General features: G+C 45.5%; 1 protein-coding gene across 2 annotated transcripts in view; it reads right to left on the bottom strand.

Moving 5' to 3' along the window:
* Window positions 1-15565, bottom strand: part of LOC144671386 (mitogen-activated protein kinase kinase kinase kinase 5-like) — a 154760-nt gene that overhangs the window by 63972 nt on the left and 75223 nt on the right. For both annotated transcript variants that reach the window (XM_078533268.1, XM_078533267.1), the window contains exons 8-9: window positions 3691-3763; window positions 3034-3165 (exon numbers count right to left, since the gene is read on the bottom strand). In XM_078533268.1, coding sequence (XP_078389394.1) covers window positions 3034-3165; window positions 3691-3763 — 205 coding nt within the window. The remainder of the gene's footprint in view (window positions 1-3033; window positions 3166-3690; window positions 3764-15565) is intronic.

Below are 15565 nucleotides of genomic sequence, written 5' to 3' on the forward strand. Positions count from 1 at the left end.
GAGTTCCACATTCTTACCACTCTCTGGGTAACGAAGTGTTTCCTAAATTTATTACTGGATCTATTAGTGACCATCTTAAAATTATAACCCCGTAATTTTAGACTCCCCTATGTCTCATAGGGCAGACTTTTGCCCTTGGTGGGCGGGCTCGGCAGGGGCAGTCGGGAAGCTGACCGCCGCCCGCGATTGGCACTCTACCGCGATTTCACACTGGTGGGCCAATTAAGGCCCGCCTAGCATGAAACACGAGCGGCAGCGAAGTTAGTGCTCAGCCTGCTCACACTCCCCCCCCCCCCCCCCCCACAGGCAGTGGAGGAGGTGTGGGGTGGGTGGGAGTGCGAGCAGGCTGAGTGCTAACTTCACGCACGCAACGCAAGTGAGCACTGCATAATTTCCCTGAGGCACGGAACTTCCTCAGGGCGATGAAGAGATATATAAAAAAAAATAAAGAAAATAAAAATGTAATAAGTCATGTTGCTGCTCATGTGACTTTGTTATTAATGAAAAATTAAAGTATTTATTTTATTTTTATTTGCTTTTGGAAACCACGGATGAGATTTCCAAAAAAAATGCAAAGGCCACTTGGCCTTTTCGCCTGCCTGCCAACCGTTAGGTTGGACGGGCACTGAAAAGTTTACGTTAATTGATTACTTAATAGCATTAGCAGGCCTTTTAATTGTCGGAAGTGTGCTGCCAGCTCTGGCGCGTGCCCGCCGACCCAATTATCGCGCGACTGCACGTTGACGTCGGCGCGCTTGGCTGACGTCAACGTGCATCATTTCACGCTCGACTGGGTTGGCTGCGCGCCTGCTGCCGAGCGAAAACTTCTGACTGTAAGTTTTAAAGACCTCTATCAGGTCACCCTCAGCCTTTTCTTTTCTGAGAAAAGAGCTCCAACCTGTTCAGTCTTTTCTGATGGATATAATCTCTCAGTTTTGGTATCATGCTTGTGAATCTGACTTTCAAAGATTACAATTGGGGTTTAAATTCACAAACTAACTTCAGAATCAGGAATTAGCGACTTTGGGTTGGTTCTAAAATATTTTAGAACCAACCCAAAGTCATATGAGATTGTAAGGAGGTTCTGATGCTGACTGCAGTGATGATAAGAGTACTTATCACCAGTTGTGCCCATATATAGGAACACTTCCTCCTGCAATAACCAAGGCTCAATGTGTAGCACCCTTACCTCTAAGTTAGAAAGTTGTGGGTTGAAGTCCCACCCCAGGACTTGAACACATAATTCAGGCAGGCATTCCTAGTGCAGTACTGAGTTGGAGGTGCTATCTTTCAGGTGAGATTAAACCGAGGCCCCTGTCTAGCCTCTCAGATGACTGTAAAGATCCCAGGGTGTGGTTTTGAAGAGAAAGTCCAATACTTATCCCACAACTACCATTACCGAAACAGATTGGAGCAGAAATTAGTCTCAGGAGGTATCAACCTGTTGAATATGATCAGTCTCATTGATTGTAATAGAATTAAATATCAGGCACTGCGCAAAATGCAGCTGATTCAATTTTGCACCATCGTCTGAGATGAATTTCTACCTCGTTAACTGGTCATTATCACATTGTGAGATCGTGGATTGATGGGCTGCCAACAATTACAACAGTGACAACGTTTTGAATAGCAATTCATTGGTTGTGAAGTGCTTGAAAAGCGTTGTATTAATGCAAGTTCTATTTTTTAACAGAAGTGATCAGTGTACAAGGGGTTAATCTTCTAGCTTCAGTTAGAATAAGTTCAAAACATCTCATTGTGAAACTGCCACCTGCTTCCTGGGCAACCCACAGTCTCAGGATGCCTGGTGAATCCCAGAGAGCGTGGGTGGACCCAGACTGTGGTTACAGGAACATAGCTTTTGCCAGTCTGGTTAAAGGGCAGAACACTGTGCTGGGGTGAGAGGTTTCTGAAACAGCCACCAAGGATCAACAGCCAACATGTAGGTTGGCAATTCCAAGAATCAGAGGGCTGTGCTATGAGGAGAGATTGAATAGAATGAACTGATATTCTCTGAAGTTTAGGAGAATGAGAAGTGATCTGACTGAAATGTGTAAAATTCTTAGAGGGTTTGACAGAATAGGTGCTGAGAGACTTTTTCCCCTGCTAGGGAGACTAGAACTAGGGGTCTCTCAGAATAAGGGGACAGCCATTCTGGACTGCGATGAGGAGAAATGTCTTCACTCAGACTGTTGTGAATCTTTGGAATTCTCTATCCCAGAGAGATGTGGATGTTCAGTCGTGGAGCATATTCAGGACAGAAATTGACAGATTTCTTGGGCATGCAGGGAACCCTGGAATGTTTGGATAGGGTGGGAAAGCAGGTTGATGTAGAAATAAAAACAAAAAACTGCGGATGCTGGAAATCCAAAACAAAAACACCTCTTTGTTCTTTTGTCTGTGACATCTTTTGATTATCTGCTCCTATCACTGCTTGCTTGTCCCTACAACCGCACCCCCCCCCCGCCCCACTTCTCTCCCCCCACCCACCTCCCCCCCCACCACCTTAAACCAGCTTATATTTCACCCCTCTCCTAATTTTACTCAGTTCTGTTGAAGGGTCATGAGGACTCGAAACGTCAACTTTATTCTTCTCCGCCGATGCTGCCAGACCTGCTGAGTTTTTCCAGGTAATTCTGTTTTTGTTTTAGGTTGATGTAGAAGTTCAGCTAGGACCGTATTAAATGGCAGAGCTGGCTAGAAGGGCTTAAGAACATAAGAAGTTAAGGAATATGAGCAGGAGTAGGCCAGACAGTCTTGAGGCACCATATGGCCTTCCTCTGCTCCTATTTCTTATGTTCTTATAAAGTGTTTTGCCAAAAACCGGCCTGTGCCAACTGAGAGAAATGGCAATTAAAGATGCAACACACAGTGTCTTGAAGAGAGCATGAATTAACATCCTGGAACTGTAAGAGATCTCAACGGAGACAACAATGCGTCAAGATGTCGGATTGGCAAAGCTCTCTATGCAAAATATTTAGTGGGATCCTTCACTTCCAATGAGAGTTAATTAAAATGGCGAACGGTACCCACCTCAAAGGATGAACGTCAAACATGGGGGGCTGCAGTTCTGCCAGCTCGATGGCTGTGATGCCAACTGCCCAGATATCGCACAGCTCATTGTAACCACCTTTGAGCTCCACAGCAGCAACTTCAGGAGCCATCCTGCAGAAGGATCCCGAAACAGAGGGAGCAAGAGAGACACTTATCAGCGAGTCACTTTTTGTACATGTTAATCTTCTGGAGTTAAACCCAGGCCAGATAGAGAGGTGAAGGATCAGGGCCCGGTGCAATAGAAGAATGGATAGAATGAAGTCATGGGAAAATGGATAAGAGGGGTGAGATAATGAGGGAATAGGTATGAGGAATGTGGAGTGAGGGTGAAGTAATTGCGAATGAATACGAGAGGTGACAGGGAAGATACTGAAATATTAAAAATACACCCCCTCAAGGGCTAATGGTAGAGGCCTGGGCGCCCCTCTTCCTCTACAGCAGGCATTAGCAGAGGTCCAGATGCTGATTAATCAACTGCCATTTTGGTTGGGCTGAAGGATAAATAACTCAGTTTTGGAAAAACTGCCAATCAAAATTAAAACAAAGCTACAGAAAAATAAATCCTCTCTCCCCTCTTCATCCCAGTAGAAATTTGTGCCCCGAGCAACTTTCCCAAAACTCAAAGTACTATCATACCAGTATGGTGTTCCGATGAAGGACATTCTTCGGGCAAAGGTGGCAGTGATTTGTGCCGAAATCCCAAAATCAGCTGGAAAACAGAGAGAAAGAATGAAGCACTCGGCAAAATAGTGAGATCTCATCATCGTTCATTTCCACTCGATCATTTCATCCCCCTCATCTATTAATTTATTCCCTCCCTCCATGCATGACTTTTGCTGTGTATCTTAATACATTAGCGCAACTGTGATGTTAAATTTAGTGTAGGTCACCCTCACATGCCCAGGCCAGGCCTGCTCTCACACGCCAAGGCCAGGCCTGCTCTCACACGCCAAGGCCAGGCCTGCTCTCACACGCCAAGGCCAGGCCTGCTCTCACACGCCAAGGCCAGGCCTGCTCTCACACGCCAAGGCCAGGCCTGCTCTCACACGCCCAGGCCAGGCCTGCTCCTCACACGCCCAGGCCAGGCCTGCCTTCACACGCCCAGGCCTGGCCTGCCCCTAACATGCCCAGGCTGGGCCTGCCCTCTCACACCTAGGCCTGGCCTGCCCTCACACACCCAGGCCGGGCCTGCCCCTCACACGCCCAGGCCAGGCCTGCCCTCACACACCCATGCCGGGCCTGCCCTCACACACCCAGGCCAGGCCTGCCCCTCACATGCCCAGGCCAGGCCTGCCCTCACACACCCATGCCGGGCCTGCCCTCACACACCCAGGCCAGGCCTGCCCCTCACATGCCCAGGCCGGGCCTGCCCTCACACACCCATGCCGGGCCTGCCCTCATACGCCCAGGCTGGGCCTGCCCTCACACACCCAGGCTGGGCCTGCCCTCACACACCCAGGCCCGGCCTGCCCCTCACACACCCAGGCTGGGCCTGCCCCTCACAAGCCCAGGCCCGGCCTGCTCCTCACATACCCAGGCTGGGCCTGCCCCGCCACATGCTCAGGCCAGGCCTGCACCTCACACACCCAGGCCGGGCCTGCCCTTCACATGCTCCACGTGATATAAAAATGGCTAAAGGCCCTGGATACTGCAAAGCTTATGGGCCCTGACAACATTCCAGCAATAGTACTGAAGACATGTGCTCCAGAACTAGCTGTGACCCTAGTCAAGCTGTTCCAGTACAGCTACGTCTGGCATCTACCTGACAATGTAGAATATATCCTGTCCACAAAAAGCAGGACAAGTCCAACCTGGCCAATTATCGCCCCATCAGTCTACTCTTGATCATCAGCAAAGTGACGGAAAGTGTCGGTCGACCGTTCTATAAAGTGGCACTTAACAATGATCTACACACTGATGCTCAGTTTGGGCTCCACTGCTCCTGAACTCATTACAGCCTTGGTCCAAACATGGACAAAAAAGCTGAACTTGATTGGTGGGGTGAGACTGACTGCCCTTGACACCAAGGTAGCATTTGACCAAGCATCAAGGACCCCTAGCAAAACTGAAGTCAATGGAAATCAAGGAGAAAACTCTCCACTGTTTGGAGTCATACCTAGCACAAAGGAAGATGGTTGTGGTTGTTGGAGGTCAATCAGCTCAGTCCCCGAACATCACTGCAGTAGTTCTTCAGGGTTGTGTCCTAGGCCCAACCATCTTCAACTGCTTCATCAATGACCTTCCTTCCATCATAAGATCAGAAGTGGGGATGTTCACAGATGATTGCATAACGTTCAGCACCATTCGTGACTCCTCAGAAACTGAAGCAGTCTGTGTCCATATGCAGCAAGACCTGAACAATATTCAGGCTTGGGCTGATAAGTGGCAGGTAACATTTGTGCCACATGAATGCCTGGCAATGACCATCTCCAACAAGAGAGAATCTCTATCACCCCTTGACATTCAATGGCATTACCATCACTGAATCCCCCACTATCAATTCCTGGGGATTACCATTGACCAGAAACTGAACTGGATCAGCCATATAAATACTGTGACTACAAGAGCAGGTCAGAGGTTGGGGATTCTGCAGGGAGTCACTCACATCCTGACTCCCCAATGCCTGTCCACCATCTACAAGGCTGTCAGGAGTGTGATGGAATATTCTCCACTTGTCTGGATGAGTGCAGCTCCAACAACACTTAAAAAGCTTGGCACCATCCAGGACAGAGTAACCTGCTTGATTGGCATCCCACCCGCCACCTTAAACATTCACTCCCACCACCACTGATGTACAGTGGCAGCAGTGTGTATGAACTGCAAGATGCAGTCACACGACTTAGAATAGGATCTTTTGATTTGATCAGTAGTCAGGGTACAAGAGGGTATGACTGCGAGTGAGGCAGGTAAGGGGACCCAGAGGGCAGGAGTGTCAGCCTCTGCAATTATCCAAAAGGTTTGAAGTTCTCTCAGCTTGCTTGGATGAGGGCCGGGGATGCAGGTTGGATGAGCAAACTGATCATGGCACTGTGGTACAGGAAGCCATTCAAGTGCAGGAAGCTAAAAGGAATGTAGTGGTAGTAGGGGACAGTGTTATGAGGGGGATTGACACTTCTCTGCAGCATAGAGTGAGAGCTCAGATGGTGTATTGCCTGCCCGGTGCCAGAGTTCAGGACATCTGCTCAGGGCTAGAGAGAAAGTTGCAGTGGGAGGAGGATCCAGTTGTCATGGTCCACGTAAGTACCAACGATATTAGTAGAACTAGGAATGAGGTCCTGCATAGAGAGTATGAGGAGGTAGGCAGGAAATTAAAAAGCAGAACCTCAAAGGTTATAATCGCTGGATTCTTACCTGAGCCACGTGCAAATTGGCATAGGGTATATAAAATTATAGAAATTAATATGTGGGTCAAAGACTGGTGTGGGAGAAGTGGGTTCCAGTTTATGGGGCACTGGCATCAGTGCTGGGGAGCGTGGGGGCTGTACCGTTGGGACGGTCTACACCTGAACTATGCTGGGGCCAGAGTCCTTGTGAAGCGCATAATTAAGGAAGTAGAGAGGATTTTAAACTAAATAGTGGAGACAAGGGATCAAATGTGGAAAGATGTGGCATATCAAAGAATAGAGACGAGGTAAGAGAGCAAAATAGTAATATAAGAAATGAGGGTCAGAGAATGGCAGGAAGGGACAGAGAGAAAGAAAACCTAAGAATGCACCAACAATCAATACTAGATGTTACAAAGAGAACAAAAAGACAAAACTAAAAACTCTGTATCTGAATGTGTGTAGCATTCATAAGTAAACGAATTGATAGCGCACATTGAAGTAAATAAATATAATCTGATAGCCATTACAGAGACGTGGCTGCAGGATGTCAAAGATTGGATCCTGAATATTGAGGGGTATATGACATTCAAGAAGAATAGGAAGCTGGGCAAAGGTGGAGGGATGGCAGTGTTAATCAAGGATGGCATTGGTGCAATAGTTAGAGATGACCTTGGTTCAAGACATCAGGATGTAGAATTGGTTTGGGTGGAGATGAGGAATAGTAGGGGAAAGAAGTCACTAAAAAGAAGGGGGGTGATAGGTGCTGGTGGGGGGGGGTGATATTTGCTGGTGGGGGGTGGTGATAGGTGCTGGTGGGGGGGGTGGAGATAGATGCAGGTGGGGTGGGTGATAGGTGCTGGCGGGGGGGGTGTGAGCACCTAAGAGTAACCACAATGTAGGACAAAGTATACAAGAGGAAATATTTGGTGCTTGTGATAAAGGGACGGCAATAATCATGGGTGATTTTAATCTACATATAAACTTGAAAAATCAGATTAGTAGTAGTAGCCTGGATGATGAGTTCATAGAATGCTTTCGAGATAGTTTCTTACAGCAGCACGTTCTGGAACCAACCAGAGAGCAGATTATATTAGGCTTGGTATTGTGTAACGTGACAGGATTAATTGATGACCTCAAAATAAAGGCACCCCTAGGTAGCAGCCACCACAATACGATTGAATTTTACATCCAGTTTGAAAGGGAGAAGAGTGGGTCTAAGTGCTGTATTTTAAACTTAAATAAGGGCAACTATGTGGGCTGAAAGATGAGCTGGCTGAAGTGAACTGAGATACTAGGCTAGAGGGTAGATCAATAGAGAAGTAGTGGCAGACATTTAAGGGGCTATGTCAGAAAACTCAGAATTAGTATATTCCTACTATAAAGAAAAATTCTAAAGGGAGGGCCCACCGTCCGTGGTTAACTAAAGAAGTTAGGGAAAACATCAAACTTAAGGAAAAAAAGCATATAACTGTGCAAAGATGAGTGACAGGTCAGGTGATTGGTCAAAATATAAACAACAGCAGAGAATGACTAAAAGGTCAATCAGGAGAGAGAAATTAGAGTATGAGAGGAAGCTGGCTAGAAATGTAAAAATGGATAGCAAGAGTTTCCACAGGTATTTAAAAAGGAAAAGAGTAAGTAAAGTGAGTGTTGTGAGAATGGGGAATTAACAGTAGATAATAAGGAAATGGTGGATGAAATGAACAAATATTTTACTTCTGTCTTCACTATAGAGGATACAAAAATCATTCCAGTAATAGCTGTAAATCAGAAGGTGGAGGGGAGAGAGGAAGTTGGTGAAATTACGATCACTAAGGAAGTGGTACTGAGCAAACTGATGGAGCTGTGATGTGGCTGACAAGTCTCTGGGCCCTGATGGACTTCATCCTTAAAAGGGTCTTAAAAGAGGTGGCTAATGAGTTAGTAGATGCATTGGTGTTAATTTTCCAATGTTCCCTAGATTCTGGAAAGGTTCCATCAGACTGGAAAGTAGCAAATATAACTCCTCTATTCAAAAAGGGAGGGAGGCAGAAAACGGAACTTTCAGCCAGTTAACTTGACATCTAACGCGGGGAAGATGTTAGAATCGATCATTAAGGAGATTATAGCAGGGCACTTAGGGAAACTCAAGGTAATCGGGAAGAGCCAGCATGGTTTTGTGAAAGCGAAATCATTTTTATCCAATTTATTGGAGTTCTTTGAAGGAGTAACAAGTGCTCTGGATAAAGAGGAGCCTGTAGATGTACTGTACTTGAATTTCCAGAAGGCATTTGACAAGGTGCCACACCAAAGGATACTGCAGAAAATAAAAGCTCATGGTGTAGGGAGTAACCTGTTAGCATGGATAGAAGATTGGCTGGCTGGCAGAAAAAAGAGACTGCATAAATGTTTGTTTGGCAGGATGTGACTGGTGGAGTCTTGCAGGCTGCAGCCTCAACATTTTAACAATTTACATCAATGATTTAGATGAGGAAGCAAAGGCATGGTAGCTAAATTTGCAGATGATATAAAGATAAGTAGGAAAGTAGATTGTGGAAGATGACGTAAGGAATTTGCAGACGGTTAGAGATAGGTGGAGCGAGTGGGCAAAAATCTGGCAGATGGGGTATAATGTAGGAAAATATGAAGTTGTTCACTTTGGCAGGAAGAATAAAAAAGCAGAGTATTATTTAAACGGAGAATGGCTGCAAAATTCTGAGGTACAGAGGGATCTAGGTGTTCCAGTGCATGAGCCACAAAGAGTTAGCATGCAGGCACAGCACATAATCAAGAAGGCTAATGGAATACTATCCTTTATTATGAGAAGAATTGAACATAAAAGTAAGGATGTTATGCTTCAGTTATACACTTGGTGAGACTACATCTTGAATACTGGTGCAGTTTTAGCCTCCTGATTAAAGGAAGGATGTAAATACATTGGAGGCGGTTCAGAGGAGGTTTACTAGATTGATACCTGGAATGAGTGGGTTGTCTTATGAGGAAAGGTTAGACAGACTGGGCTTGTTTCCACTGGAGTTTAGAAGAGTGAGGGGTGATTTGATTGAAGTATATAGGATTCTGAATAGTCTTGACAAGGTGTACTTGGAAAGGATGTTTCCTCCTGTGGGTGAGTCTAGAATTAGGGGCCACTGTTTCAAATTTACGGGTCGCCCATTTAGGACAGAGATGAGAATTTGTTTCTCTCAGAGGGTTGTGCATCTTCGGAATTCTCTGCCTTAGAAGGTGGTGGAGGCGGGGTCATTGAATATTTTTTAAGGCAGGGGAATCAGAAGTTATCAGGGTTGGATGAGAATGTGGAATTCGAACACAATCAGATCAGCCATGATCTTTTTAAATGGCAGAGCAGGTTCGAGGGGCCAAATGGCCTACTTCTGCTCCTATTTTGTAGATTCGAATGCACTGCAGCAATTTACCAACGCTCCTCTGACTGTACCTTCTAAACTCGTGATTTCTACCACCTAAAAAGACAAGGGCATAAAATGCCTGGGAACACCACCACTTGCAAGTTCCCCTCCAAGCCACACACCATCCTGACTTGGAACTATATTGCCACTCCCCCACTGTCGCTCGGTCAAAATCCTGGAACTCCCTAACAACAATGTGGGTTTTCCTACAACACATGAACTGCAGCAGTTCGAGAAGGTAGCTCATCACCACCTCCTCAAGGGCAATTAGTGGTGGGCAATAAATACAGGCCTATACCAGCGATGCCCACACCCCATGAACAAGTAAAAAGAAGCTCAGGCAAGCCAGTCCCTCACACACTCAGGCCGCTCACTAGGCCCAGACCATCCCTCAAAATCAGGACAGGCCTGTGTCACGCACAATAAGCCCAGCCTTTCCTCACACCCAACACTGGCCTTCCCCTCATGGCCAGGACTGCAGGCATTCTCACAGTCAGAGTAAGTCCTGGCAGGCCTTCTACTCACACACTCAGGACAGGCCTTCCACTCACACACCAGGGACAGGCCTACTCACACCCAGGACAGGCCTATCTTGCACGTACAAAACAGGCCTTTCATCTCACAACCAGGACAGGCTTACCCCTCACACACGGGACACATCTTCTCCCCACCAGATTAGGCTTTCATTTCACTGAGGTCAGAAGTTCACATAGGTTTTCGTCTTGCACTGTGCTGTCTGTGTGGTATTACCCAACTGTGTGGGCGTTCATTTTTTAAAGCAAGACAACTAGTAACGTTTTTGAGATTCTCTCTCCCTCAATCTTCTGTCTACAATATGACTAGAATCTGGGCCCTGGGTCGCCATTACTGATTTATCTGCAGTGAATTCACTAAAAAACCTTCCAGTTTCCACCTTGAAAAGGTGGAACACTTTTCAAGAATCGCTTCCGAGGATAGGGAAAAATAAGCTTATAAAAATGGATTCATGATCACTAAAGGCTTCTGGTGTAAAACTGTAAGCTAAGCTTTACCCTTCTTGTGATTCCAGATGTTCTTCAATCCTACATTGTGTTTTAAGGACATTAGGAACAGGAAGAGGCCATTCAGCCCTTTGAATCATTGTTAGATCAAGGCTGATGATGCTTGCCAACCCACCAGGGAAAACTCCCCTCTTCAGAGATATTTTACATTCATCTGAACAGGCACATGGAGGTTCAATTTACCGTCTGATAGGAACAGGAGTAGACCATTCAGCCCCTCAAGTCTGTTTCACCACTCAGTTACATCATGGCTGACCTGAACTATATCCACCTGTCTTACTGAATAAAATTGCACCTGACTCAGTCTTCAACTATTCCAGAATCCACAGTCTTTTGGAGGCAAGTATCTCAAACTTTATCACCAGTAGCTGTTGCTATAATGCTGATGACAGCTGTAGTTCAGATGGTAGCACCCTCACCCCTGAGTCAGAGGGTTGTGAGCTCAATTACCAAAGACTTGAGCGTATAATCTCGGCTGACACCCCAGAGTTCTACAGATAGCAGTGCTATCTTTCAACTGAGATGTTAAACTAAGGCCAATCTGCCCTCTCAGATGGCTGTAAAAGATCCATGGCATTATTTTGAAGCAGAGCAGTGGAGTTACCCCATGTGTCCTGGCCAATATTTATCCCTCAATTTTATTCACTAAACCAGATCATCCGATCTTTAATCATTGTGGTTTGTGATGATATATAGCCACTATTTATTGTAGGAAATGCTGCAGCCAGTTTGCACATTACAAGCTCTCACAAATAGCAGTGAGATTGACCAGATAATCTGTTTCTGTGATGTTGATTGGGACATAAATACTGGTCAACACACCGAAGCTAACTGCCCTGCTCTTCTTCGAAATAGTGTCACGGGATATTTTACATCTACCTGATGGGTGCAGCAGAGACCGCATTTGACATCTGATCTGAAAGACGGCAACTCTGACGGTGTAGCACACCCTCAGTACTGCACTGGGACTGTCCACCCAGATTCTGTGTTAAAGAACTTGATTTTCAAACCAGGGTCTCGAGGCCCAGATAATTTTCGGGTCCCAACCCTACAACGCATCTGTGTTGCTCATGTAATGCAATCTACAAATATTAATGCTCTAATTAGGCCGGCGGCAAGTTCCGTACCAAATTAGTGGTGCTGAGCTCTGCAAGGAGGCGGGAGCTGCCTGCAGAGGCAACAGCAGACAGCAGCCATGAAGGCACCCGCCACTGCCTTGCAGAAGAGCAAATTCAGCAGCTTGGAGACCCAGCAGCCTTACCATGCACTAGAGTGGCCAAACGGTCAACTGAAAGATACTGTGCCCTTTCCAGTACAAAACTCCCTCGTGCCAAAAATTTTTAATCGTAAAAATAAATTACTTAACCGCTTCCCACATTGAACCCAATAGCTGTGCACTAATGTGCACCAGCTTGTTTGGGTTTGACCACTTATGAGTTGAAACTTGCCTCCTGCTCCTCCCTGGCCCAGTAACAAACTTCTCAAGGAGCTAAACAGGTCATTCAATGTGAGTGAGTTCCCAATTCCACCCCCTCCCTATCCCCATTGCGTCCTCGGTTTGAAAATTCCAGCACATCCCAGAAGCATCGGGGCATTGACACACCATCGGGGAGTGCTTTTTTCAAAGTACCCCCACTACGCCCAATGGCAATTGAAAATCCCACACAAAGGGCAGAAATTTTCCCGTCGGCGAGCTGGGGGCGGGGCCAGCTCACCGACACGAAAATGACGCGGGATGACATCGGGGGTGGGGAACCCACAAAGTCATCCCGCCCCATTTAAATATTCAGGAAGGTGGGGGGACAGCGCGATCAGCTGTCCGCACGCCGACCTGTCAATGGCCAATTGAGGCCATTGATAGGGTAGTTAAGGCCTTGCCCATCCAACCTTAATGTTGGTGGGCAGGCCAGGAGCCCCAGCGGGCTTCTGAAAAAACATGAAACCTCATCCACTGGCGGGATGAGGTTTCATGTCGGTTTTAACAAACTTTAATAAAGTTTCTGAGATATTTATTAACATGTCCCATCTCGTGTGACATAGTCACATGAGGGGCCATGTTAATAATTTTTTTATTTTTCTATTTTTAAACTTTCAAAAACTTTCAGTGCTCTCCCTGAGGCTGCACTCTGGCAGTTGGGGAATCCCCCCCCCACCCCTGCTTGCACAGGAAGTGCATAGCGCTTCCTGTCGGGCAGCCCGCCCACTTAAAATGGCGGCGGGGCCCGTTTTGGTGGCGGCGAACGGCTGCCCACCCGCCGCAGAGTCAGTGGGGCCAGCCCGCCCATCAAGGGCAAAATTCTGCCCAAAGTCTCTGGAGTGGGACTCGAACCCATAACTTTCTAACTCAGAGGCAAAAGTGCACACCCACTGAGCCAAGCTGACACTTTTGGGAATAAGCTAAGCTCCTGGTGCACAGTTCAGATATACTTTACACCTTAAAGGGACAGGAGAGCTGCAAATGGTGGCAGCTTCTGGTAACATGCTGCAGTGTTGGGGTGAAATATCATCAGTGATTCTCTGCTGTGGAGTGTTGCTTGAAGAGCCTTGCGGGATTCCCCTGCCTTGGGGGGTTCCCCTGGTAACCCCTTGGATCTGACTCATTCAATGATAGACAAAGTAAAGCAGGCTTGCGTTCCAACGGGCGTGGGTGACTTTTACAAAGGTCAAGCTTCAAATGTAGTGAGAATGCTGTCATGGAATTAGCATCCTCGACTGGGAGGAAAGTAGGCGAGTCCTGAGATCTCCACGGGTGATATTAGTGGAATTAGTGTGTAGAGACATGTCCGTTGTGATGGTTTACCATCCAGTTCCACTTCATTGAGTAATGAAACCCTTACCTAGTACTGCCTAACTCAATAAAGTTATAGAGAGTTATGGAAGATGGAGACAGCCATTCGGCCCATCCAGTCTTTGTTGGTTTTCATTGGTTTTCATTCTCCATTGAGCAGTATCTTAATTCCATGTGGTCACTCTCTTAGCATATCCCTTTATCCCCTTCTTTCCTTCAACCACCTGTCTAACCTACTCTTCAACGTTGACACGATCTCTGCTTCAATCACCAACTCTTAAGTATATTCCACAGGCTCAAAACTCTTTGTAGGCCCTTCCATTATTGGAACTGATTTATTTCCATCTTCTCTGTCCCATCCAGTCATCTTAATCTCCAGTGTTCTAACAATATTCTGGGCAGCACACTTTAGGAAGGATGTCAAGGCCTTGGAGAGTATACAGAGATCGTTCACTAGGATGGTACCAAGTAAAAGGAACTTCAGTTATGTAGAGTGATTGCAGAAGCTGGGATTGTTCTCTTTAGAGCAGAGAAGGTTAAGAATGCATAGAGGTATTCAAAATTATGAGGGGTTTTGATAGAGCAAGTACGGAAACTGTTTCCTCTGACAAGTGGATCAGTCACCAGATGTTACAGATTTAAAATAATTGGCAAAAGAACTAAAGGGAAAATTATTTTTTCCCCACACAGAGGGTTGTTATAATCTGGAATGCACTACCTGAAAGGGTGATGGCAGCAGATTCCACTGGAATTTTAAAAAGGCAATTGGACATGTAATTAAAAAGAACTAATTTGCAGAGTTATGGGGAAAAATCCAGGGTCTATACTAATATATTGTTGGATAGCTCTTTCTAAGAGTTGGCACAAGCAGCAAGGGATGAATAGTCCCTTTCTGTGCTGTAAGATTCTACGATTCTATGCATATTTATCACTCAAACAACATCTAAAACAGATTATCAAATTTCTGTTTGTGGAATCTTGCTATGCACAGATTAGCTGCTGTGTTTCTTATGTTATAGCAGTGGCTATGCTTCAAAAAGTACTCTATTGGCTGAAAAGCACTTTGGGATGTCCTGAAACTGTGATAGGTTTCGCTATAGAAATGCAAGTCGTTCTTGTGTGTAAAACAAACAGCAATGGGTTGGTCAGGCTTTGAATGCTTGATTGCCAGGAGTCAGGGTTCAGGGGGTCACATGCAGCCCTGGAGCCTGCAGGCTGGATGATTCAGAGATACAGCATGGTTGCACTCTGACTAAAGCTCCCTTAGTACTACTCCAACTTCAGAAAATCGTTTGATAAAAGCAAAAACTGTGGATGCTGGAAATCCAAAACAAAAATACCTGGTAAAACTCAGCAGGTCTGACAGCATCTGCGGAGAGGAACACAGTTAGTGTTTCGAGTCCGTATGACTCTTTAACAGAACTCTTCCACCTTAGAAAAAGTACATAGAGGGACCTGTTTTGCTTATTTATCTTTTAAACACTGGTATAATTTATTGGTAACTAAGGTTTTCTTCATAAAAAGGTTTTTATAGTAGGAGTAAAGCTGATTGGGAGTAGTAGGGTTTATTAATTAAAATAAATAAAAATTTAAAAAATAAATATAAAATAAATAAAAGTAATTAAAATTTTAAAATAAAATAAATTAAAATAAATACCTAAAACGCATACCTGTGTAATTGAGTAATGTATAACTTTTAGTTTTAGGCAGTACTAGCTTTAAATAAGCACAGTAAATTGTAGTTTACATAGGAATTATTCTAAGTTAATTAACTAAATAGCATAAAAATACAATGGCAGGACAAGTATTATGCTGCAGCTGTGGAATGAAGGCATTTCTGGATGTTAAGGTGATCCAGTGCAAACACGTCTTCAGAAAGTGTAAGAACCTAGAGGAATTCCAGATCAGGATTATTGATCTGGAAGCTGAACTGCAGACATTGCGCAACATAAG

This window comes from Cetorhinus maximus, chromosome 32 (genome assembly GCF_964194155.1).
Source record: "Cetorhinus maximus chromosome 32, sCetMax3.hap1.1, whole genome shotgun sequence".
Lineage (NCBI taxonomy): Eukaryota > Metazoa > Chordata > Chondrichthyes > Lamniformes > Cetorhinidae > Cetorhinus > Cetorhinus maximus.